The following is a 27,391-nucleotide window of genomic DNA, read 5'->3' as shown; positions in this document are numbered from 1 at the left end:
GGCGTGTCTCACACCCTGATTGGTTATGCACTACGCCTCATTTGCATGTTCCTCATCTGATTGGCTACTCTCTCTCTGTACCTCACAGAGCCTCATTATCATACCTCATTTGCATATCTCACATCTGATTGGTTATACTCTCAAAGCCTCATTATTATGCCTGGGCCAGGCAGTGTCTTTGCAAAAAACTTTACTGCATATGTACACATTGGTTGTTTGTCCAAACTTATGCGTGGTGGCCAGCAGTAGTCAGTGCCACTCTGCAATGGCACATGTGGCTTCCCACATGATTCTGTTAATTAGGATACTGTCCCTGTGCCCTCTAGTTAGTCTGGCTAAGGGTTTATCTATCTTGTTGATTTTCTCAAAGAATCAGCTCCTCATTTGGTTGATTCTTTGAATAGTTCTTTTTGTTTCCACTTCAATAGTTCTTTTTGTTTCTGCTGGTTGACTTCAGCGCTGAGTTTGATTATTTCCTGCCGTTTCCTCCTCTTGGGAAAATTTTCTTCCTTTAGTTCTAGATCTTCTTGGTGTGCTGTCAGGCTTCTAGTGTATGCTCTCTCTGGTTTCTTTTCAGAGGCACTCAGGGCTATGAGTTTTCCTCTTATGACTGCCTTCATTGTGTACCATAAGTTTGGGTATGTTGTGGCTTCATTTTCATTAAACTCTAAAAAGCCTTTAATTTCTTTCTTTATTTCATGCTTGACCAAGGAATCTTTGAGTAGAGTGTTTTTCAGTTTCCATGTGAATGTTAGCTTTCTATTATTTATGTTGTTATTGAAGATCAGCCTTAGTCTGTGGTGATCAAATAGGATGCATGGGATAATTTCTATATTTTTGTATCTGCGGAGGTCTGTTTTGTGACCAATTATATGGTAAATTTTGGAGGAGGTACCATGTGGTGCTGAGAAGAAGGTATATATCCTTTTGTTTTAGGATAAAATGTTCTGTAGGTATCTATTAAATCCTTTTGTTTCATATCTTTGGTTTGTGTCCATGTGTCTCTGTTTAGTTTCTGTTTCCAGGATGTGTCCATTGGTTAGAGTGGGGTATTCAAGTCTCCCACTATTATTGTATGAGGTGCAGTGTGTGCTTTGAGCTTCACTAAAGTTTCCTTAATGAATGTGGCTGCCCTTGTATTTGGAGCACAGATATTCAGAATTGAGAGTTTATCTTGGTAGATTTTACCTTTGATGAGTATGAAGTGCTCCTCTTTGTCTTTGTTGATAACTTTGGGATGGAAGTCAATTTTATTCGATATTAGAATGGCTACTCCAGCTTGTTTCTTCAGACCATTTGCTTGAAAAACTGTTTTCCAGCCTTTCAAATGGGGGGAGGGAGAGACAGACACCAAGTGCGAGAACAACCCGACAAGGAAGCAGTCTGAGTGGCATCAAGGTGTCTCTGTATTCAACAAGGCTAAAGGCTTAAATGCACAAGGAAAAGAGGAAGTACTTCTCAGCAGGAGGGATGGGGCAGCAGAAAATTTTCTTTTGGCAAGTACACGGGGAAGCAGGAACTTGGTGGTATCAGGGTACATCTTGTGGTCAGGACATCTGGTGCTGAAACATTCTGTGGTTGTTCTCGGAACAGTGTGTCAGTGGCCTGCTTTTGACACCCTTTTCTTCTCGGGGGGTGGGGGGGAAGAGACCCAATTTAAAGATCAAGAAAATAGAGTTGTCTTAATAGCTCCCAACATGGTTCAATCTATTTGGAGTTCTATAGGCTTCTTGTATGTTTACAGATATCTCTTTCATTAGGTTAGGGAGTTTTCATCTATAATTTTGTTGAAGGCCCTTTAAGTTGGGAATCTTTGCTCTCTTCTATACCTATTATCTTATGTCTTTCTAAAGTCTATCATCATCATGAAATGTGTTTTTAAATCAGACTCTTGCTTTTCTGGTGTGTTGGAATACCTAGGGATTGCTGTGATGAGAGAACTGGGTTCTGATGATGCCAAATAGCCTTGGTTTCTGTTGCTTTACTTGCGTCTCACCATCTGGTTATCTGTGGTGTTAGGTGGTTTTGCTGTCTCTGACTGTGGCGTGTCCCTCCTGTAAGCTTGTTTGTCAGCACTCCTGGGAGAGCAGTTCTCTTCAAGACAAATTTTGGTATGGAGAGCTGTGGCACATGGTCAGCTCAGGGGCACAGACAGAAACCAGAAGGATCCTGTATCTGGCTGTCTCTGGCTGTACCTTGGCTCCTGTGTCCTGATGGCTTTGGGTGGGGTCCCTCTTGGGTTAGGAATTTGAGTAGAATTGGTGGTCTCACCTGTGCTCTCAGGTGTTTTAGCACTCTTGGGAGACCAGCTCTCTCCTGGCAGGACCTGGGTATGGAGAGTTCTGCTCTCAGGTGTGTCAGCACTCCTGGGAGAACTGCTCTCTCTTGGTGGGATCTGGGTACAGAGAGCTGTGGGACTGGGTCAGTTCCAGGAGCAGATATAATCTGGAAGGATCCTATCACAGTCTGCTACTTGGTTTTTGTGTCCTGAACGTTCCAGGTGGGTCCCTCTTGGCCCAGGAATTTGAGCAGAAATGGTGGTCCTATCAGTGCTCACAGGTGTGCCTGCACTCCTGGAAGACCATATCTCTTCTGTGGACCCTGGTATGGAGGCCTGTGGTTCAGGGTCAGCTCTGGGTGCAGATGGCGAAAATATTGTTTATAATGGTGAAAGATATAGAGAGAGTAGGCAAATGATTGCTGGGATCAGAGTGAGGAAGAAAAACTTGGAAGAACTAGGGAGTGAGGGATCAGAAATGATTACCAGTGATTTAGGGATAAAAAAAAGTTCTAAATTTGATATGTGAAAACGGTTGCACAACTTTTTAAATATTTCTTTTAAATGAATGAATTAATGAACTGGATAGTGTATTTCCCAGTTTGATTTCTGTGCCTGTGATAAACCCCATGATAAAAAACAACTCAGAGGAGGAAAAGGTTTACTTTATCTTACGGCTTACCGTCTATTATCAAGAAGAGTGAAGGCAATTCTCATGGCAGGGACTGGAAGGCCAGAAACATGTAGAAAAGCTGTTCACTGGCTCACGTTCTCTGGGATATACTCAGGCTAGCTTTCTTACACAAACCAGGGTCATCTGTAGGTGGGGTCTTCCCATAACAATCATCAATAAAGACCATTCCCTACAGACATTGCCTTAGCCAATCTGATCTGGACATTCCTTTGATTGACTCTCCCTCTGCCAGGTGACTCTTGGCTATGTAAACTTGAAAATAAAAACTAACCAGGACACTATTCATTATATCTCAATAAAACACTAAAAATAAGTGATGTGTTGGAAAGCCTGCCCAGTGGTTAAGAACATTTACTGCACTGGCAGAGGACCCAAGTATGTTTCTTGCTCCCATATGGTGGCTCACAATCTTCTGTAACTTTAGTTACAGGGGATCTGATGACCTCTTTTTTCCCATAAGTATTAAGAGAGTACACAGTACACATACATAGATAAAGGGAAAATACTCATACACATGAAATATTTAAAACAACTTTTTTCAAAGATGGAATAAAATTATAATGTTTAAAACAATAAAATATAACATACCTTTATGGATTTAGATTTTGCTATTTATGGAATCATTAAATTAAATGGAAAATTAAACTAAATATCTGTAGGAATGGTTTCCTAATCTTAGATACTTCTATCATTACTTTATTAGTTCACTTAATTAGTGAATCCTTGAGTTTATTGATGAGAAAGCTGAGATAAGTTACACAACCACACATAGGACTGCCATCAGGAGTTCTGCCTCCTAGGTCCCTCTTCATTTCCATAACATGCCAATCTCTAGGACTGTCTGTAATTACTCACTAGTATAGTTTAATTTACAAAGGCATTTATTTATTAACCATTAAAGTGCATTTTACTGGGTAGACAAAATGTCAGTTAAACATTAAATTAAGCAAATGTCTTTCAAACTTGAATAGTCTTCAAAACTTCTCACTTTTAAAACTATGACTTTAAATTAATTTAAATTGTAAATACATAATAAATTACTTTTTAATAAGAGAGTCAGTAGTTATTTTCCTTATCAGCCTTCACTCTTAGCTTACTTAGCCATGAAGTAAAGTATAATAAAAGTATAAATATAGAATTTACAAATTACATTGCTTGATGCTATTGAATATATACATATAATAAGTTGAGTAGCTCCTTGTCAAACATTGAGTTTAGAAACTTATATTACTGAATAGTTACTATAATCCTCCCTTATTTGATACATTTTAAGTAGCTTTAAGGTTTTAATTAATGCAAAGTGGGCTATGTTGGTAGCATAGACATGAAAGGAGTTCAATTTAGAAAATCAAATTTTGTTACAATAAAATAATTCTATATTCATCTACAATGAAATAATAAATGCATTAGGAAATGAAATGAATCATGACTAAGAAGCCTTTTATTTTAAATGTTATTTTATTCAAATTCATTATAGCCCAGTAAACCAAAGTACATAACATATATTATGAATTTTGAAATACATTATTGGAGATATTTTACCTTTTTACTATTTACAAACATTAAGTTGAAATATATAAAATATACTATTATATTTTAGTATATAATTGAAGGAAAATGAGCTTTTTTAAAGAATGCACTACTTGTGAAATAATTAAGAATATTTTTTAGGTCTTTTCGATGTGATTTTCAACAAAGGGAATATATGTGTTTTCCAAAGCCATGAGATGAGGCATCTCTCTCTTAACTTTGACAATGGAATGGTGAGTAGCAGTGACTTTTTGAGATATAGAGCACACTTATGTCATGCAGGCTGGCCTTCAACATTCGGTTTTTCAGCCTTGCCGTCTTTTGGGGATTAAAGGTGTGTTCTACCATGTCTGTCTGTAGTACATTTTCTCTTTATTTTGTATTGTATATGACATATCTTACATAAGTTAATTTTATAAGAAGATCAAATTACATTTCCCTTGACTTGTTATTTTTTATTTCTGTATTAGGTTCAAGGGACTGAAATTACTATTTTGTTTTATGAACTTTTGAAAATTTGAGGCATAAATGGCCTTAAGTTTCAGCAATTGAAATAAACTGATAACATTAAAATAATTCAGGGAGCTTTCTGAAAATTAGGATTATACTTTTAGGGGAAAAATCAAATTTGCTCAATTCTGTTTTGTGTTTATTCTAGGTTTGAAAAGCCTTTAAATGTATGTACTGTCTTTAAAAGCAAGCATCACATTTCTTTTAAAATGAAATCACAAAGGGTAATTGATAAGCAGTGTGTTAAGTCCTAATGCACATTATGGTGTTTAATATGTTAGTCTACCTGCCAAGAAAATTCATGCTTTCCTATTTGACATGAAATAGAGGGTCTGAGGGTTCTAATGTAGTAAATAGAAGCAGGCACTCTGCCTCCCATTACATTTGTCTTACATAACATTTCATAGGATTATTAACTTGAACTACATTTGGCTTAAGGAAAACCCCATTACATTAAATCATCTTCCAATGTCATTTTAGTCCTACATTTTGGCTGAATGATTAATTAATCTAACATTCTTTATAAAGTCATTTCTCTTCTGCTTTGGACTTTGTGTTTCATAGCACATGAAAAAGGCCTTAGTAACAGATGAAACTGAAGAAGAACGAAGACCAAAGTGTGGACACTTTGCCCCTTCTTAGAAATGGGAACAAAACACCCATGGAAGGAGTTACAGAGACAAAATTTGGAGCTGTGACGAAAGGATGGACCATCTAGTGATTGTCATATCCAGGGATCAATCCCATAATCAGCTTCTAAACGCTGACACCATTGCATACACTAGCAAGATTTTGCTGAAAGGACCCAGATATAGCTGTCTCTTGTGAGGCTATGCTGGTGACTGGCAAACACAGAAGTGGATGCTCACAGTCAGCTATTGGATGGGTCACATGGCCCCCAATGGAAGACCTAGAGAAAGTACCCAAGGCGCTAAAGGGAACTGCAGCCCTATAGGTGGAACAACAATATGAACTAACCAGTACCCTGGAGCTCTTGTCTCTAGCTGCATATGTATCAAAAGGTGGCCTAGTCGGTCATCACTGGAAAGAGAGGCCCTTTGGACTTGCATACTTTTTATGCCCCAGTACAGGGGAATGCCAGGGCCAAAAAAGGGGAGTGGGTGGGTAGGGGATTGGGGGATGGGTATGGGGGACTTTTGGGATAGCATTGGAAGTGTAAACGAGGAAAATACCTAATTAAAAAAAAGAGAAAAAAAAAGTAAATAAGAATTCAGTGGATATGGGCTCAGTTAAATAAAAAGGTGAAAAGGGCAGGATATGTATCTCAGTGGGTAGTGTCTATAAAGCCCTATGCTTCATTGCAGCACATGAACACACACACACACACACACACACACACACACACACACACACAAACACATTTTTAAAAAGGTGACAAGATAATTCCATTACATTTTTTTATACTGTAAATTCTTATTCAGCAGGAGAGAGTTGACTGGTCAGGAATTCTGTCACTTACTGTCAGAGTTTATCTGTTTCTTCAAGTCTCATCTGACATGGAGCCACTGGCTTTATAGTTTGAGCCATTCTCCCCATTGTAGTGTTCTCATGGAATTTTGATGTTTTCTTTTTCTTCCTAAGACAAGGTTTCTCTGTGTAGTTCTGCAACTCAGATTATAGGCTACCAACCCTAGAGTCTTAGGCCCAGACATTCAGGAGTTATTAATGAGTCCTGCTTCCCCACTGGGGCACACAAAGTATAGAATAGGTTCTCAAATGTGCCCAGAAACAGGAATGGTTCCTCCTAAAGTTGTTTCATAGTTTAAAAGGAAAAGACAGGAATGAGACAAAAAGCATTGTTAATTTCACTGCTCAGATCCAAGTAGTCCTAAGATAGGTGGATTTAAATCCTTAAATGAAGAATAAGTAGGGGTGAACTGCATATTACATCTCATGAATTCATCCCGACACCAGGGTAATTTTTATGTAATAGTCTTTCATGGGTTCTTGCTTCCAAGAATGTCCTTGGAACAAGTCACTGCCAGCACTGCTGGGTAATAAAAGTCACAGTGACAACAGCGTGAACAATATGCATAGTTCAATGGTTTTATAGAACACACATGTATATCAAGAGATTTTAAACTCTTTTTTTTTTTCCTGCTAATTCAGGGTTGGTTTCTCTCATTCTCTTTTAGGTTGGTGGAGGAGGCCACTCTGAGCTGCAGGTGATTTATCAGCCCAACCGTTGTGTGCTTCTTGAGTCAGTGCTGCTTCCTGGGCACACCCTGACTGTTGATCGTCACGGCAAAGTGACTGATGAGTCCTCTGCAGGCTACGCAGAGCTTTCAAAAGAATTCTTAGTTTTTGTTAAGGTAAACTTAATGAAAATCATCAGGGTTTATAGATCAAGTCTCAGCCTCTGACTTACTGAAAGTTTTACAGGTTTCTTATACTGCAGTAATCAAATATCTTTCCACTAGGGGGCATTGATGGTATTACCATTTTGTTTAATGACTTTTAAAAAAAAACGCCCTGGGTCCACATTGTAGCAGCATTGAGGTCTTTCTCTCTCTCTCTCTCTCTCTCTCTCTCTCTCTCTCTCTCTCTCTCTCTCTCTCTCTCTCCCTCCCTCCCTCCCTCCCTCCCTCCCTCCCTCCCTCCTCTCTCTCTCTCTCTCTCTCTCTCTCTCTTTCTTTCTTTCTTTCTTTCTTTCTTTCTTTCTTTCTTTCTTGTATCAATTTTTGCTCCTGTGAAAGCTAAGTATATACCACCTGGTCAGTTCTACCATCAATGCAGTTCGGGTGCTCCAACTCACTATCCAGGCTTGGTAATTCTCTAGAAATTCTCCCATACTCACTGATGCAATCATGCTCACAGTTTCAGTATATCACTGAGAAAAGCTATAGATCAAATCTGAGAGGTGAGAGAAATATAAAAACAGTAAACGCAGAACTTGCCCTGTGGAGTCAGAAGGAGGTGATTTCTCAGGGCTGGCTAGGAGAGGCACAGGAGATACATCAATAGCTTTGTGGACCAGGAACCCTCACATGAGCATTAGTGTTTAGATTCCAAACTGATGGAGTCCATGTGACTGGTCTTAGTTTCCAGGCTCTCAGAAGGTTAACTGGCAAGGTATGACATAAAAATTCTTACCCCAATTCACACTTCCATTTTGTGGCTGGCACAAGGCCTCCATACAAAGTCTGACACTTCTATCAGGCATGATACTCCAAGGGCTTAAGTGATCACAGGTCAGAAACTGAGGCAAAGACCCCTTTCGGATAATGTTAAATTCTTTCGGATAATGTTAAATCCTTTCAGCATTAACATCACTTGTATGTGTCCCTATAATTATATATAACTATAATTTACTTGATAGTTTTCTAGAGGGATAAACATACCTTCTTTTGTTCCACATGTTGCTATCTTGTAATTCTGAGATTTCACACTTTTGAAAATCCACATGGCTAATCTTAGCCAATTCTTTGTAGTGCTAATATATTCCTGATTAAATTTCAAGATATTTTTATTCCTTCTGAAGATAAATTATATAGGATTATTTAAGTATATTTTAGTTGTATTTGCTACCTTTTTTTCATTCTTTCCTATATCCATCTATTTAACTAATATCCATATAATGCTTCCTATAATTCAGGAACCCAGTAAGTATTTGTTTAATTTTGCTTTATATAAATATGAAAATTATTTGCTTATAGTATTAAATTTTCATAAGAGAATTGTTTGTTTTGGTACCTTACTTTTCAAAGTGTCCATAGTACCTGGATATTACTCTGTGAATAACTAATCATAGATATAAGTCCATCTACACATTCTGATTCACTATTACTACAGTTAAATTCTTTCTTTCGTTCATTTTCAGTTTCCAGCTGCTGGTAAGATCCTGGTCGCTGCATCCTCCCCAGAGCCATCTACTCCTGGCAGAATGAAAGCCTTGTACTTACGGCTGTTTTTTCTGTTTATTTCTCCAAAGGGTGTATTCCTCAGCAGTGCTGTGGTTATACTCGCTACAAGCTTGTGTCAGGCCCTGTGTCTGCAGCCCAATGGGACCTGCACAGGAGCAGGGAACCAATCAGAACAATCCCACTGGAGAGTGCATAGAATCAGTTCTGGGATCTGCATGTTTGAAAGTGTGAAAACTGCACGAATGTATCTGAGGATTAAGGATGGGTACTGTAATGGAATGGTAAGCATCTCTTATTCCTCCCAGAAATGTTTAGGGTGTTTCTCTGTAATAGCTAGAGGATAGATCTTTTTGAGTGCATTGATTTTAACTTTTACCTACAAATACTTTGGAAATTGGATATGATGTGTGACATGTTCCCTTTATCTGGTGTTTAAGTAAATGCAGCGGGTAGCTGAGAGCCTGCTGTGCTTAGACAAAGACTCAGTTCACAGTGACTTTGAAATATTGCATAAATACAAAGCACTGGGAATTATGGTTGTGTTCAAGGAGATTGTGATGGATGCCAAAGACTCTCGTTGGAAGATGGAGTCTTCTTTTCTTCTCACCTTACCTATATCTTCCCTCTTCTCCACTTTCTTAACCTTTCCATTCCAGTTAAGCTTGAACTCACGACCCTGTCCTATTGCCTCCATTTCCTGAGTGACAGGCTTTCAGGCATGTGTAGTCGCCACACCTGGTTGAATGTCTACCTTTCTAATGAGCTCTCTGATCTTGCTGCTGTTACTGATCTGCAAATCTCCACAAACCAAGCCTCTAAAAGGTTCCAGCCCATTGTTTCTTTACTCTTATTAGTGCCTGGATCCTCTCCACTGGAAAACCCACACACTATTAGCAAGTAATTGTAAATTCTAAGTGATGTCAGGCTTTAGCAATCTTGAGCCTTAGGAGAGCTATTGAAAGGAATATAAATGAATAATTTTCCTTGGGTGAGGGGCATATGTGATTCTTCTTTTTTTAATTGATTTCGAATCTCATTATGTAGCCCTAGATAGCCCGGAACTTGCTTCATATACCAGGCTGGTTTCAAATGTAAGAAAATCTAGATGTTTCTTCTTCTAAAGTGATGGAATTAATGTTATATCACTCTTCCTAGCAAAAAAATTAATTTCCATATTAATCTCTCCCCATCTATTTTTACTAGAAATAGTTTAGTTGAAACAAACAACGTAACTTACAGAATGACTTTCTCTCTATTCTATACATATATATGATTTGTTAGAATGACTTAGAGGCTGGGGTCCAGCTAATCCAACACTTCTTGTTATAAATGGAAAGTCTAAGAATCTAGAAGCTCTTCAGTGCTTTAAGGCTGGATGTCTTACCTGGTCTTCAGTATATTCTCAAGAAGTAGGCTCTAATACCAGTGAAGAAACGGGCTTGCTAGCAAGGTGAGAAAAAGTAGGCAAAGAGCAAAAGCTTCCTTCTTCTATGTACTTATATAGGCTTCCAGCAGAAGGCATGGCCCAGATTAGAGGTGGGATTTTAAAGATCAGGATTAATAGTGTATCTTCCTACCTCAAAGGTTTGAAGTAGATCTTCCCACTTCATATGAAGCAAAAACTCCTATTTGTGCCCTGCATTTGGGGGATTTAATTGATTCCAGGTATCATTGAGTTGGCAATCAGGAAGAGCCATCAATTGAGAAATTCTTCTTCCAAGTCTGACACTTGGCTAAACGTGGGATTATACCTGAGTTTATACAGATAGTGAGAGGACCGACTAAGAACTTCCTGAATCCTCTAGTTTCCTGTCTTAGCTCTACACATGAATGTATATACCTAATACTAGCAATTAAAAATGTTTGTGCACACATTCACTGTTGTGGATAGCCCTGGGGTTGCTTGTATTTAATGCTAATTCCATTCTCCTGGGAGGGGCTGCAAAGGAGGAATGAGTCACATACTCATTGATGAGTATGTGAACCATCCCCCAATGAATAAAGGAGCCAATCTCTGGGCTAGTAGGTGGGACTTCAGGGTTTGACAGAGGAAGAGAAGAAGCAGGAGAGAGTTAGGGATTTTTGGATGAGGATAGCATCACCATGAGATAAGAACAGGCTGACCATATTGCCGGGTTAGAGAGTAGCTGGCACAAGCACGGAAATGTGCTGGTTCATTTTTAATATTTCCTGAAACAATTCACATTTAATTGACATTCCCAATCATAATAAAATCTCTTATACTATCATTTCACAGACAGTGCTAAGTTAAAGAGATGAAGAATCTTGCTCATGATCTTTCAAAAAACAGACAGGCTAATTGGAATAAAATAGGTAATATTACAATGAAGGCATGGACTATTTATATATGGTATCATCAAATGCTCATCCATTCTATAGGAGGAGTATATGATAACTGTTTTCTCTTCATATTGTTAATATGCACAAGCTGTGCCAACATTGAACTAATATGTGCTGTGGTGTGAATGTTGGAAATTACTAGGCAGAGTTACTGGGATACAAATAAGTATGGCTTTGATGTAGGGATTGGTCAACATTGGCAATCTGTACCTACTCTGGACAGTAAACATAGGGACATGGATAGTGATCAATGATCATTTTCTATTTGCTGCCTCACACTCTATATTAGATTTTCCTGCATCCAAACAATATATAGTTGTGAGGGGAACTCATTGTATTAGATTGAGTAAGTCCTCAATACTGTATGCATGATGGAGAGCCAGAGAAACTGGTAGCTGTACAGGTCAAAAAAAAAAAAAAAAAATGGAAGCTTCAAAATGAGAGAGAAGTCCATGATGCAGCCCCAGTTTCAGTTCACAAGCTGATCCTCTAGAGAAACTGGTTATGTCAGTCAATATTAAAGGTTGTGGGAACCGATGTTTGATATTCATTGGTATCAGGAGCACAAAAATGCACACTGAGTAGGCGAGCGATCTTTCTACTCATAATTGTACATCTACCTGGGCCCTGACTATTAGATGGTACTGTCAATGTTTAGGAAGATCTTCTCCACTTATACATCAGTATTCTCTGGAAACTCTCTCCACCACACTCCTAAGTGTGACTGCTCAATCCATCCAACTGTTACACATGGTATTCTTTATGGGGTTTTGATTTCTACCCTCTTTGGTCTGAGCATTCTTTCTCTGTATCCACCATTTGGTATTTCAGTATGCTGGTGATCTTGTTTCTATGTGAATATATGTTCCCTGCAAATTTATAGTATTATCTTTCTCTCTTATACTAAACACTCCCCATTGTCATATTTTCCTGCTTATCTTCCTTCTTTTCCTTATTAATTTTTGTGCAAAAACCGTATCAGCTTTATTTCACTAGGCTATTACAATGAGAAAAAAAAGATTAGATCCTGGTGAGGTAGTGCACATTGTAATCTCAGAATTCAGCATCATCTCAAACTGTACTCCAACTGTAGATACATGCATACATACATGCATACAACAGAATTTCAACCCAAATATTCTCTTATAAACTTATTTCACAATTTAAAAGCAGCACAGGCATCTGTAGAATTTGCTTCTTGACAAAAAATTCAAGCAAAAATCTCAATGAAATGTATAGTAATACAGGTAAAGGCGCACATTTGAGGTGGCTACTCAGAATTTGATATGTAGAAAATTGGAAAAAAAAAGAATAAAGACTATGAGGCAGAAATTTGCCAGGCCTTTGGAAGATTGGCATGCCAAATATTGATCCCATGTGTTGCTTCTTATAGATTAGGTCATTACTCTAAAACCTGCCAAGGTAACAGATTTGTGAAGCAGGAGCTAAACAGAAAAGAGCCCATTATGGGGACCTGTATAAAAGGGCAAACCAGCAATAACAGTTCTATAGACATTCATGTCTTATTCCAGTGCTGTACTTCAGTGTTTCTAGAATGCAGCTTGTGAAAACAGGAGTGAAGCATGTTGGGTAAGGTGGAAACAAGGTATTAGCTGGATGTTAGTGACCATTTTAATCATTTTGGTGCTGGAATTGTGCTCCTGTCCCTTTGCCTGGGCCATGGGCTATGACTTCCAGGCCAGGGTAGCCAGAGCATCTGGGTGACATAAGATAACTCATCCACTCCATAGCTACTCATCATCTAGCATAGAAGCATTCACTATTGAAAACAGGCTATGGCTCAACAGTTCAACATGGATCCAAGTCACATAAGTTGATACTTGAGGGTTGGAGAGGAAATCTTGTTCCCATGTGTATTTTATAAATATGTGAATATTTTTGACTTAAGATGAGTTTTAGAGATCTTTACAGGCTGTGAATCATAACTCAATTTCCTTTGCCCACATACACCTAAAACTCAGGGATCAAACATCTCTCTGGTTTCTTGTTATTTTTCTTTAGAATGTTAAGTATATTTTAGGAAAGATTATTATATTGGATCATTATTACTAAAAGATTTGAAAATGTAAAGTGATTATCCTGGAAGCCAGTGGCTCCTGAATGCTCTATATACAGGAAAGTCCCACCACTTCTAGCCAGCAATGAGTTCTGTGATACTGTCACCAGATTGGTGAGCCAAGCAAAGGGAGGAACTTCCTTCTCTGAAAAGATAGCTATTATACTCACACTATAATCTATCCATCGAGTACGCGTTACCACTATTGTCATCATCATCACTGTGATTAGTGGCAGCAATCACAAGTGGTTCAGTGGCTCTCAAGACTGTTTTCAGGACACTAACATGAAGTTTAGTTCAGAGGGGTGGTCTAGAGCTATAAATAGCTAAGCAGCCTTTGTTAGGACATGATCTGGCTTACCATAAAAAAGTCATCACTTAAAAAGAATTTAATAGTTTTGTTCATTACTTTAGGGTAACATTTTAATTTGTTTTCCCAAATTTAATTAAAATATAATTACACCATTCTAGGTTTCCCTCAAGGTCCTGCCACACCTCCCATTTCTCTCAAATTCATAGTATCTTTGTCTTTAATAACTATTGTTATATATATGTAAGTAAATATGTAAATGCAGCCCTCTGAGTCATGTAATGTTGTTTGAATATATATTGTTTTAGTCCTGACTACTTGTATTGGGTAGCCAATTAGTGGACTCATCCATGGAGAGAACTAATTTCCCTTCTCTGAGCAGTCATTAATTGCCTGTAGCTCTTTATCTACATTTGACCAGTTGTGGCTTTCTATAATGGTCTCCATCTGTAGCAAACAGACGTTTTTTGGTAAGGGTTGAGAGCTACACATAGCTGTGTGCATAAGGATAAATTTTAGACTGCACTTTGGAATTATGCTTATTCAGAAAAGTTCCAGTAGTATGTTCTCTACAATCCATAATCTCACTGGGTTTAGAGGAGTCACACCTTGGTAGTACTATTGGTTTCTTTCTTCCTTTGTCAGCTTACATAGCATATTTTGACACTATGAAAAGTAGTCCTTTCCAACTCAATTCTTCAACGAATTAGAAAGGGCAATTGGCTGGAATAACAAAACACCTAGGATAGCAAAAACTCTTCTCAAGGATAAAAGAACCTCTGGTGGAATCACCATGCCTGACCTAAAGCTGTAGTACAGAGCAATTGTGATAAAAACTGCATGGTACTGGTATAGCGACAGACAAGTAGACCAATGGAACAGAATAGAAGACCCAGAGATGAACCCACACACCTATGGTCACTTGATCTTTAACAAGGGAGCTAAAACCATCCAGTGGAAAAAAGACAGCATTTTCAACAAATGGTGCTGGCACAAGTGGCGGTTATCATGTAGAAGAATTTGAATTGATCCATTCCTATCTCCTTGTACTAAGGTCAAATCTAAGTGGATTAAGGAACTCCACATAAAACCAGAGACACTGAAACTTATTGAGGAAAAAGTAGGGAAAAGCCTCGAAGATATGGGTACAGGGGAAAAATTCCTGAATAGAACAGCAATGGCTTGTGCTGTAAGATCAAGAATCGATAAATGGGACCTCATAAAATTGCAAAGCTTCTGCAAAGCAAAAGACACCGTCAATAAGACAAAAAGGCCACCAACAGATTGGGAAAGGATCTTTACCTATCCCAAATCGGATAGGGGACTAATATCCAACATATATAAAGAACTCAAGAAGGTGGACTCCAGAAAATCAAATAACCCCATTAAAAATGGGGCTCAGAGCTGAACAAAGAATTCTCACCTGAGGAATACCGAATGCCAGAGAAGCACCTGAAAAAATGTTCAACATCCTTAATCATCAGGGAAATGCAAATCAAAACAACCCTGAGATTCCACCTCACACCAGTCAGAATGGCTAAGACCAAAAATTCAGGTGACAGCAGATGCTGGCGAGGATGTGGAAAAAGAGGAACACTCCTCCATTATTGGTGGGATTGCAAGCTTGTACAACCACTCTAGAAAACAGTCTGGCGGTTCCTCAGAAAATTGGACATAGTACTACCGGAGGATCCCGAAATACCTCTCCTGGGCATATATCCAGAAGATGTCCCAACCGGTAAGAAGGACACATGCTCCACTATTTTCATAGCAGCCTTATTTATAATAGCCAGAAGCTGGAAAGAACCCAGGTGCCCCTCAACAGAGGAATGGATACAAAAAATGTGGTACATTTACACAATGGAGTACTACTCAGCTATTAAAAAGAATGAATTTATGAAATTCCTAGGCAAATGGATGGACCTGGAGGGCATCATCCTGAGTGAGGTAACCCAATCACAAAGGAACTCACACAATATGTACTCACTGATAAGTGGATATTAGCCCAGAAACTTAGGATACCCAAGAGATAAGATACAATTTGCTAAACGCATGAAACTCAAGAAGAACAAAGACAAAGTGTGGACACTTTGCCCCTTCTTAGAATTGGGAACAAAACACCCATGGAAGGAGTTATGGAGACAAAATTTGGAGCCGTGACAAAAGGATGGACCATCTAGTGATTGCCGTATCTGGGGATCCATCCCATAATCAGCTTCCAAACGCTGACACCATTGCATACACTAGCAAGATTTTGCTGAAAGGACCCTGATATAGCTGTCTCTCGTGAGACTATGCTGGGGTCTGGCAAACACAGAATTGGATGCTCACAGTCAGCTATTGGATGGATCATAGGACCCCCAATGGAGGAGCTAGAGAAAGTACCCAAGAAGCTAAAGGGAGCTGCAACCCTATAGGTGGAACAGCATTATGAACTAACCAGTATCCCGGAGCTCTTGACTCTAGCTGCATATGCATCAAAAGATGGCCTAGTCCGCCATCACTGGAAAGACACGCCCATTGGACTTGCAAACTGTATATGCCCCAGTACAGGGGAACGCCAGGGCCAAAAAGGGGGAGTGGGTGGTTAGGGGAGTGGGGGTGGGTGGGTATGGGGGACTTTTGGGATAGCATTGGAAATGTAAATGAGGAAAATACCTAATAAAATTTTTTTAAAAAATAAATAAAGAAATAAAATAAAGAAAAAAAAAGAAAAGAAAAGAAAAGAAAAGAAAAGAAAAGAAAAGAAAGGAAAAGAAAAGTAGTCCTTAGAAGAATGTTTTTCAGTGAGATTCAGCTCAAAATCTTCAAGTTCTATCTGCAATGGGCATGGTACCTTCAACAATAAAGTCTTACCTTTATCTTCTGGGGAACAACCAAGGAAAACAACAATTGCCCCTTTTGTTTATTGTTAAGAAATGTTCAGGTACTTCCCTAGAGCATGTTCTGCATGTTATAATGTGTTTAATGACTAAGTTTGTTTGTGTGACTTAAAAATTTTTTTGTAAGGTTTTGGCAGTGAGTCTCTGTAGCCAAGATGCCTGTTTTCCTCTTTTCTTGTCACTATTAATGTGAAGACCATCATTTCTTTTCTTGTATCTGGCATGAGTCACTAGACTCTTTCTGAAATGACACTTCTTTGGAAAACAAAGGAGAACATTACTATAGTTATTTTAGTTTGTATATGCTTAGAGGCTGAAGTAAAGTGTACATACTGTCTCCAGGGGGATGTAAGATGTGCTCTGAGGTAAACAGTAATGCATGTTCATTTCCCTATGCTTTAACAGCCCAAGAGTGCCTTGGTGAAGACTGCTACTCCACAAATACTGTCATAAATTGCATTGGATAAAAGCATGACTGTTTTCACTGTGTTTGCCAGCATACATCTGAGAACATTTTTTTTTTTTTTTGTATAGGTAAACACACCTTTAAAACAAGTGATGTTGATCCTGTAACAAATGTTCCTATTTCTATCACCAGAAAAACGTTTATTCTGTAGGAGTAAATCACTTTAATAGTTTTTGTTGTAGTAGGTATTTAGGCTCATAACAAACAACATATGATTCACTGAGGACAGTTATAAGGGAGTTAACTTTCAAGAAGCCACAGGCTCAGTACAACATGAATGGGCTCACTGGCTCCCTAAGAATGAGTACAAATTAAAAAAAATACTTTAGGAGTTAAAAGAAAATATTAATGTACCAATGTGTTAAGTATATCAAGGAGAACAAGAGACAGGCACATCTTATACCAACAGGATGCTCATGAAAGAACATCTGCTGGGTTTGAAGAAACCAAAACTATTCTCTCTTTGAAGAGTTGTCCAATTTTTACTGTTCACTAAAAAGATACTTGAGATAAAACATTAAGGGCAGCTCATGTTTGTAAGAAGTTGAAATAATAAACAAGTATACATGAGTGCACACATACGTGTTTTATTTGAGTTGTGGTGACGTATACAAGACTAGTAGACCACAAAGTATAAAACTTTATCAAGTTTTACTTGATTTTAGGCGAATAATTATAGATCATGTCTTACCTAATCAAACTTTTTTGAAGAAGTAAGTTTAATAAAGTCATACACAAATGCAGCCACACGCAAGATAAAGTATTTCAGCTGAGTTTTCTAGCAAATGGCCTAACATTTAATGCAATTAAATATGTACATTAATTGTAATTAAATGTAATTAAAATGTTATATTAATATTTAGACAATGGTCCACATATTAATTTTTGAGGCTATACAGAAAGCCTTGAAGATAGCAACAATGATTTTCTGATTTGTTAAAGAAATAGAACATCAGCTGATTCATTTTGTACGAGAAAGTTGATTGGAACATTAGTAATAATGAATGTATTGATTCCATATTAATAGAATAAAAATGTCACATTTCCTTTTTTGTTAAAATATCCCAAATGCAGAAGCCCTTACATCTGACAGTTGCTTAACAAATACTGAATGAAAGAGAAGTTTAAAATGTCACTTTGGGTGAAGTCACTAGGATTTTTCTTCTCTAACAAGCCACAGGATCATGGTCATGGGATGCATGGTAAGAACATGCACTTGATACCATACAGTGACTTCATATATATTGTTATTGTTGCTAATATTAGGAGGCCACAAAGGGTGCTTTTATATATCGAATGTACATACTTTATTTTACATCTGAATTCTTTTAACCAGTTGATATGGGGCTAGGGATTAAACAGAATTGTTATTTTTTTGCTTAAAAATGCAATAAGGAAAACTCTAATCCTAGAAAACTGATTTATATTAAATTTAATTTTCAGTTTTTTACTTGAAGGATAAAAATAAAATTCCTTGAGGTGCTACTGAAAAAATATAAACAATCATAATTTAGAGACTATAGAACATTAGAAATCCCATTTGAGTTGTAATTCATCTACATATCTGGAGGCTTAGAGAGGGGACTGGTTTGAAAAGTAGTCAAGAGAAGTATCCTGGAGCGGTGAAATTTAGAGAAAAGAATCCCACTTTTTATTATCACAAAGAGAGAGAAAAACCAAATAAAATCAGCAAAACAGATATTTTTAACAGTGCTAACAAAGAGATGAGCTTTGTGGGAAGGCCTGCCTGTTGGTGGAGCTGCGGAAAAAGTAGTAAGGCTTGCCTTCTCGCCGTGTTTAACTTAATTAAAAAGAGTGTGATTCCCAGTATGAAAAAAATAACATTAGAAGTAGGGGTGTGCTTTAGTTTTGGTAAGGAAGGTATGTCTCCAGGAAAGGTTCTGTAAATTGTGAATCAAGGGCAATTTTTGAGCTCTTTAGTAAAACATCATGCCAGTATTCAATAGGATAGCTGTGTTATATTTGAGAATAAAATTAAAGTTCATAAACAAAACAGTTTATGACTGTTTGACTAAAGTCTGCAATGTACAAAAGTACAAACATAGTTCTAGTATATGCTGGCATGCACAGTTAAGCTGATTGAGTTTTCTTATTATTTTTATTGGTTATTTTATTTACTTACATTTCAAATGTTATCCCCCTCCCCAAACCCCTATCCCATCCCCAATCTTCTGCTTCTATGAGGGTGCTCTTCCTCCCCACCCACCCATTTCCCCTATACTGGTGTATTGAGCTTCCTCAGGGCCAAAGGCCTCCCCTCCCATTGATGCCAGATAAGGCAATCCTCTGCTACATATGAAGCTGGAGCCATGAGTCCCTCCAGGTGTACTCATTGGTTTGTGGTTTAGTCCCTGGGAGCTCTGGGGGGGGGGGGGTGTCTGATTGGTAGATATTATTGTTCTTTCTATGGGGTGGCAAACCCCTTCAGCTCCTTCATTCCTTCCCCTAACTCCTCCATTAGGGTCCCTGTGCTCAGTCTGATGGTTGGCTCTGGCAAAGCCTCTCAGGATACAGCCATACTAGGCTCTTATCAGCAAGTGCTTCTTGGAATCAACAGTAGTGCCTGGGCTTGGTATCTGTTCATGGGATGGATCCCTAGATGGGGCATTCTATCTGGATGGCCTTTCCTTCAGTCTCTGCTTCACTCTCTGTCCCTGCGTTTTCTTTAGACAGGAACATTTCTGTGTTAATGTTTTGAGATGAAATGGGGGCCATGCCTATCCACTAGATATGGTCTCTAAAGCTTCTCTCTCCCCTCTCTTGGATATTTCAGTTAATGTCATCCCAGTTGGGTCCTGGGAGTCTTTTGCTTTTCTGGCATCTGGGACTTTCTAGTGCTACCCCTAGTTCCTCATCCCCACTGCTACCAACCTCTGTTCAATTTCTTGACCCTCTGTATCCCAGCCCCCAACCCCCTGACTCCTCCCAAACCTGATCCTGCCCCCCTTTTTCCTCACCCTCCTGTCTCCCTCCCAGGTCCCTCCTTCACTCTACCTGCTATGATTATTTTGTTCCCCTTTCTAAAAAGGACTGAAACATCCTCACTTTGGTCTTCCTTCTTGATCTTCATATGGTCTGTGAGTTGTATTGTGGGTATTGGGAACTTTTTTCCTAATATACACTTATCAGTGAGTATATACCATGTATGTTCTTTTGTGACTGGGTTACCTCACTCAGGATGATATTTTCTTTGTTATTTCTTTTATGTATGTATGTATGTATGTATGTATGTATGTATGTATTTAGGTTTTTCGAGAATGGGTTTTTCTGTGTAGCTCTGGCTGTCCTGGAGCTCACTTTGTAGACCAGGCTGGCCTCGAACTCAGAAATTGACCTGCCTCTGTCTTCCAAGTGCTGGGATTAAAGGCATGTACCACCACTGCCTGGCAGGGTAATATTTTCTAGGTCAACCCATTTGCCTAAGAATTTCATGAAGTCATTGTTTTTAATAGCTGAGTAGTACTCCATTGTGTAAATGCACCATATTTTCTGTATCTATTCCTCTGATGGGGGACATCTGGGTTCTTTCCAGCTTTTCACTATTATAAATAGGGCTGCTATGAACATAGTGGAGCATGTGTCATTGTTATATGTTGGACCATCTTCTGGGTATATGCCTAGGAGTGGTATAGCTGGGTCCTCAGATAGTACTATGTCCAATTTTCTGAAGAACCACCAGACTGATTTCCAGAGTGGTTGTACTAACTTGCAATCCCATCAGCAAAGGAGTAGTGCTCCTCTTTCTCCACATCCTCACCAGCATCTGCTGTCTCCTGAGTTTTTCATCTTAGTCATTTTGACTGGTTTGAGGTGGAATCTCAGGGTTATTTTGATTTGCATTTCCCTGATGACTAAGGTTCTTAAACATTTCTTTAGGTGTCTCTCAGCCATTTGACATTCCTCATTTGAGATTCTTTGTTTAGCTCTGTACCCCATTTTTTAATAGGGTTATTTGTTTCTCTGGAGTCTAACTTCTTGAGTGCCGCAGACCCTCTGGGTCCCTTTGTCTATGGGGAACGAGTCTCTGGGGCATGTGGGCAAGGCGTCAGTGGGTGACAGACAGACCAACACTTGAGACTGTGTAGAATCTGAATGTATTGTCACAAAGTGAACACCAATCTTATATAGTACAGAAAATACAAAGGGTAGCAGTCAAAGTACATTGAAGTTACCTGATACAAAACGAAGGAATGACTTCAAAAGGATTTACAGGAACCAGGTAGATGTTTACAGAAAAGATAAAACAGTCCTGCCTAGGGTCAGCTTAGTGACAGGTAAGGATTTCACACTCTAGTGCTATACCTTTGATCCTTGTGAAGGCTAGCACCAGGGGGTTCTGCTCTTAGCAGACCTCATGAATAATGCAATAACACAACCCCTCTATTTCCTAGGCCTTGCTAAATTCTTATATGAGTATAACTTTTAAGTATCTGGAGAATCTGTATTTGTCAGAAGAATTCACCAACTTGCTTCTAATATGCAATGCAGCCTGTACTGAAGATTTCTATCTCAGTAGGATTCCCTGGCTCTATTATGGTATTCCCTTGTTTGGGTGAGATTTGCTACTGTCCTTAGTAAATACATTGCAGACCAGTTCTGAGCTACTGGCTCCGTCTTTTGTAATGCTTAATTAGTTACTGAATAGGTTACTTCCTTACTGCATTCCTGCTGGATTCCAAGCTTATGGGACCTTGGAACACTGGGGAGACTTAACTATATCAGAATTTATTCTTAAAAGGCATTTATAATAAAATACTAAAAGAGAGCATGTGGTTCCATACACCAGACTAACATGGGGATAGGGTATGAGTATATGGGTTAATGAAAATGCCAAAGCTCCATTTTTTAATGGGGTTATTTGATTTTCTGAAGTCCACCTTCTTGAGTTCTTTATATATGTTGGATATTAGTCCCCTATCTGATTTAGGATAGGTAAAGATCCTTTCCCAATCTGTTGGTGGTCTTTTTGAGGATGTGGAGAAAGAGGAACACTCCTCCATTGTTGGTGGGAGTGCAGGCTTGTACAACCACTCTGGAAATCAGTCTGGCGGTTCCTCAGAAAACTGGACATAGTACTACCGGAGGATCCAGCAATACCTCTCCTGGGCATATATCCAGAAGATGCCCCAACTGGTAAGAAGGACACATGCTCCACTATGTTCATAGCAGCCTTATTTATAATAGCCAGAGGCTGGAAAGAACCTAGATGCCCCTCAACAGAGGAATGGATACAGAAAATGTGGTACATCTACACAATGGAGTACTACTCAGTTATTAAAAAGAATGAATTTATGAAATTCCTCGCCAAATGGATGGACCTGGAGGGCATCATCCTGAGTGAGGTAACACATTCACAAAGAAACTCACACAATATGTATTCACTGATAAGTGGATATTAGCCCCAAACCTAGGATACCCAAGATATAAGATATAATTTGCTAAACACATGAAACTCAAGGAGAATGAAGACTGAAGTGTGGACACTATGCCCCTCCTTAGATTTGGGAACAAAACACCCATGGAAGGAGTTACAGAGACGGAGTTTGGAGCTGAGATGAAAGGATGGACCATGTAGAGACTGCCATAGCCAGGGATCCACCCCATAATCAGCATCCAAACGCTGACACCATTGCATACACTAGCAAGATTTTATTGAAAGGACGCAGATGTAGCTGTCTCTTGTGAGACTATGCCGGGGCCCAGCAAACACAGAAGTGGATGCTCACAGTCAGCTAATGGATGGATCATAGGGCTCCCAATGGAGGAGCTAGAGAAAGTAGCCAAGGAGCTAAAGGGATCTGCAACCCTATAGGTGGAACAACATTATGAGCTAACCAGTACCCCGGAGCTCTTGACTCTAGCTGCATATATATCAAAAGATGGCCTAGTCGGCCATCACTGGAAAGAGAGGCCCATTGGACTTGCAAACTTTATATGCCCCAGTACAGGGGAATACCAGGGCCAAAAAGGGGGAGTGGGTGGGCAGGGGAGTGGGGGTGGGTGGATATGGGGGACTTTTGGTATAGCATTGGAAATGTAAATGAGTTAAATACCTAATAAAAAATGGAAAAAAAAAAAAAAAAAGAAAATGCCAAAGCTCCAGGAGGTGAGTTTCCTTGAAACTCTTTTCCTCGTGAGTGCTTTCAGGTTTTTCAGCCTGTCAAGCAGACTTGACTGGAGTGCGTGGCATTTCCCAGTGTGCGTGGCACTTGAGTTCTTTGTATATCTTGGATATTAGCCCTCTATTGGATGTAGGGTTGGGAAAGATCTTTTCCCAGTTGGTAGGTTGTAGTTTAGTCTTGTTGACAGTGTCCTTTGTCTTATAGAAGCTTTTCAATTTTATGAGATTCCATTTGTCTATAGTTGATCTTAGAGCCTGAGTCATTGGTGTTCTGTTTAGGAAATTTCCCCTGTGTCAATGTGTTCAAGGCTCTTGTTTTTGTTTGTTTGTTTGTTTGTTTGTTTGTTTTTGTTTGTTTTTCCCTTATAAAGTAGTGTATGTACATCTTGGTTTCTTCGTTCAGTTCAAAGCTTGGTCTGTTATAGATCAATAATAAAATTGATCTATAACACTTACATTCTTATTAATTTGTTTCTTTGTTTCCACACTTTCTTCCTTGGGTTTTATCCAGATGCAAAACTTGAAAACAAAAATGTTCATAATGTCAAAGACTACAGCCACAAGATTCTGTCATGCAGAGCCAGACTAGTTTGTGTATCAATTATTTGGTTTATCTGTGCACAGACCAGTGGTATACACATTACTCATTTCTGTAATTAAATAAAGGAAGGAAATAACATTATGAAGAAAATGGGTTCTTTTGCCCACAGTTTGGAGACTAGAAGTCCAAACACCAGAACTCTTGCCAGAGCAAGACCCCATGGTAAATAGAGAGAAAACATGTTGAGAGGAAATGGCATCTTGAAACAGGAAATTAGAGGGATTCAGAGGCCAGGCTCACTTTTGTAAAAACTCACTCACTAAAATGCTCAATGGACTTAAGTTACTTTCAGGTGGAAAATGAACCTAATAACTTGGCTCTAGACCCTGTCTATTAAAAGGGCCTTGTAGATTTTGCATTGGAGAAGAGAGGGTCTCAACATATAAACCATTGAGGAGACACACAAACTATATAAAAGCACAGTGCTTAACTTCCAAATATAACACACATGTCTAAAGAGTCAAAACTAATATTTAGAAATAGGAGAAATCGTGATGTGACATGTTATATTTTTGGGTCGCGGATATATTTCTCAGGATGGTTGTTGACAGCTTCATTTCTTCACCTACAAATTTTATTTCTTTCACAACAGAGTTATAGCCTGCTGTGTAGATGTTGCACATTTTCATTATCTACTCATTAGTTGATAAACATCTAGGCTGCCCACTTCCTGCTTTTGTGAGTAGAATAGTGATGAACATGAATGATCAGGCATCTCTAGACTAGGATATAGAGTCCCTTGGATATATGCCCAGGAGTGGTAGAGGTAGACCATGTGGTAGATCTATTTTAAGGTTTTAAAGAACTGCAACACTATTTTTCATAGTACCTGAACTAGTTTTCACTCCTATCAGCAATGAATGAGAAGCCCCTCTCTCCTTCATCTTCACTAGTACCCTGTGTCATTTGTTTTTTTAATCTTGGCTACTCTGAGTGGGTAGGATGAAATCTCAAAGTGTTTGCATTTCCCTAATGCCTAAGAATGTCAAACATTTTAAAAAATATTTCTCAGCTATTTGTATTCCACCTTTTGAGAACCTCTTTATCAGGTTCTATACCCCATTATAAATGGAGTTATCTGCTCTCTTGATGTTCAGGTTTTTGAAGTTCTTTATATTTTAGATATGAACCCTCTGTGAGATACATAGTTGAAGTACCACCCCCTCCCCAATTTGTAGGCTGTCTTTTTGCTTGATGGTGGTGTCCTTTGCTATAAGAAGATTATTTTTAGTGCCATGAGGTTCCATTTATTATTTATTCATCTTAATGCCTATGCTTAAGCATTAGGTACATGTGTTTTATTTAGAATAACCACAAAGGACTAGTGGCTAGTCCTCTAGAGGCTAGTAAGGGACTGGGGAAAGATAAGATCTACCATGGAAGGGGGAATAAAGTAAAGTTATAAGGGAATAAAGGAGAAATTAAAACAGGGGTTAAATGCAGTGGAAGATAGGCAGTTAGGGTTTGGGAAGGAATATGAAGAAGACTAACACCAAAGGCTATTTGAAAAGCCACATGGAAACCTACTACTGTAGAAGCTTCCTAAGACACATAAACATATGAAAGAAATTTAAATCAATTTACCATTATATTGTGAGAGACAATACTCCAACCAGATACCATACAAACCTATTTGTAGGGTTTTAAGGAACATCCACACCAATGTCCATAGTAGCTTCTCCACTTTGCATCCCTACCAGCAGTGAGCAAGTGTCCATTGCATCTTCAACAGCATCTACTATCATTTGTTATTATTTATTATTAATCATAGCTATTCTTACTAGAGCAAGATGAAATACCAAATAAAAACCAAATTGCCAGGAATGAGTTACATATTTTGGACATATTAGACAAAGGGGTCATTATTGGCTACTCACACATTATAGGCTATTGTCAATGCTATTGGTTACCCTCTACAACCTCAAGATAAAACTCTATTGTTAAAGATATCACATACTTATAGCATCAATGATGGAAAAAATTGAGCTGGTGCTGAACAGCAAGTTTCATCCCTATTGACCAGTGTTCATTGTGATGGAAGGAACTTTATAAGCTACCAGAAGAAAAATTGACCCATCCAGCAGATCCAGTTATTCAAGGGTCTCGAGGGGACCTTCTCTTAAGAACCAAATGGGGGGGTAGAGAGAGAGACAAGAACCTTGTGCAATGAAGGACACACAGAAGCAGTCTGAGTAACATCAAGGTCTCACTGTATTAGCCAGGCTCAAGGTTTAAATGCACAAGCAAAAGGGGAACTACTTCTCAGGAGGAGGAATGGGGCAGTGGAATTGCACCTCAGCAGAAGGGATGGGTCAGCGGAAATTTTTCTTTTGGTGACTACACGGGGAAGCAGGAACTTGGCGGTATCAGGGTACATCTTGAGGTCAGGACATCCAGCGCTGATGTAGGGCTGGAACAATCTGTGGTTGTTCTCAGAGCGGTGCATCTGTGGCCCGCTTTTGACCCCCTTTTCTTCTCGGGGGGAGAGGCCCAATTCAGAGATCAGGACAATAGTATTGTCTTAATAGCTCCCAACAAAAATATGTATTCATCAATCTTACCCAGCTACAAACCCTGTGAACTACAATAACAGCATGCCCATAAAATATACCCACTAGTATAATAGTGACACTAATGTTATGAGAGTACCTAACTACTTTAAAAAATTGTATTTATGGCCTGCTTCATAAAATGGAATCTATTCCTTACACGTTAATGAGAGCAAGAACCTAAAACTAGATAGATCAGGAGCTTTTGGGGAAAAATATTATCATTCTTATAAATGAACACAGCAACAAATGATGCTTAATGGTATAGTAAACCCATAGATCAGTCTATCCATCAACTCTTATAAGGAAAGCTTCTTCTTGAAGAGATGACACTGAGACCCACAACTGGACAATGTTCAATGAAGTGAATACTTCAGAGCACTTAACTCTAAATGGGGAGTCTTTACCAAATCCCTCCCTTCAAGGATAAATGAAAGATGAGATGGAAAGATTATAAGAGGCAGAGGTGGTGGGTAAGAAAACAACATTTTACAAACATAGTAGGGCTGATGAACATATGAACTCACAGAGTTTGTAATAGCATGTACAATACCACACAATTTCAAGCAGAGAAGAAGAAGGTGGCACACAGTCTCACACTTAACTAAAAAGATGTTTGCAATTGTTAGCTACTGAGAAAGGGAAGAAACTCAATTTCTTTAGTGGAGTGACAATAATAACCACACTCTAGGGCATTCCTCATTTTCAGGAAGAGTTTGCCAACACAAATAGTAATTTATGTTTTTTTCCAAAGACAGAAAAATAATACAAATTCACCTGGCTAAAGGGGATGGGAATAATCTGAGAGGAGGTGGTGGAGGGGAAAGAGTATGATCAAATATATAATATGAAATTCTCAAAGATAAAAAACAAATACAAAACCAGAAGAAACCCAACATTTACTAATGGAGAAGCATCATGGATATATAGAAACCAACAGGAAAAGCTACTATGCTACTCTTATCTTTCTTTGTGATGTTTGGTGTTTGACTATGGACAAGTCAAAGCCATTTATGTTATTTTATCAATAGCAAAAGAGAAGAAAGTAGACATTGATTAATTTGCATTTATAAAATGAGAGAGACACGGACACCGACATTTGGCTCT

The 27,391-nt window shown here is 38.7% G+C and overlaps 1 protein-coding gene across 5 annotated transcripts in view; it reads left to right on the top strand.

Moving 5' to 3' along the window:
- The window catches only part of Rp1 (retinitis pigmentosa 1 (human)), a 293,594-nt gene that overhangs the window by 173,479 nt on the left and 92,724 nt on the right, over positions 1-27,391 (top strand). For 3 of the 5 annotated variants that reach the window (XM_011238412.1, XM_030252325.1, NM_001370921.1), the window contains 3 exons: positions 4,644-4,735; positions 7,169-7,345; positions 8,965-9,177. In XM_011238412.1, the coding sequence (XP_011236714.1) occupies positions 4,644-4,735; positions 7,169-7,345; positions 8,965-9,177 (482 nt within the window). Of the gene's footprint in view, positions 1-2,059; positions 2,605-4,643; positions 4,736-7,168; positions 7,346-8,964; positions 9,178-27,391 lie in introns of those variants that run through there. The other 2 variants (XM_017313203.1, XM_017313202.1) reach the window with 2 other exon arrangements.

The sequence above is a fragment of the Mus musculus genome, chromosome 1, assembly GCF_000001635.26.
Source record: "Mus musculus strain C57BL/6J chromosome 1, GRCm38.p6 C57BL/6J".
In the NCBI taxonomy this organism is placed as follows: domain Eukaryota; kingdom Metazoa; phylum Chordata; class Mammalia; order Rodentia; family Muridae; genus Mus; species Mus musculus.
Note: the sequence above shows the minus strand (reverse complement) of the source record. Positions and strands in the feature narration are given on the sequence as shown.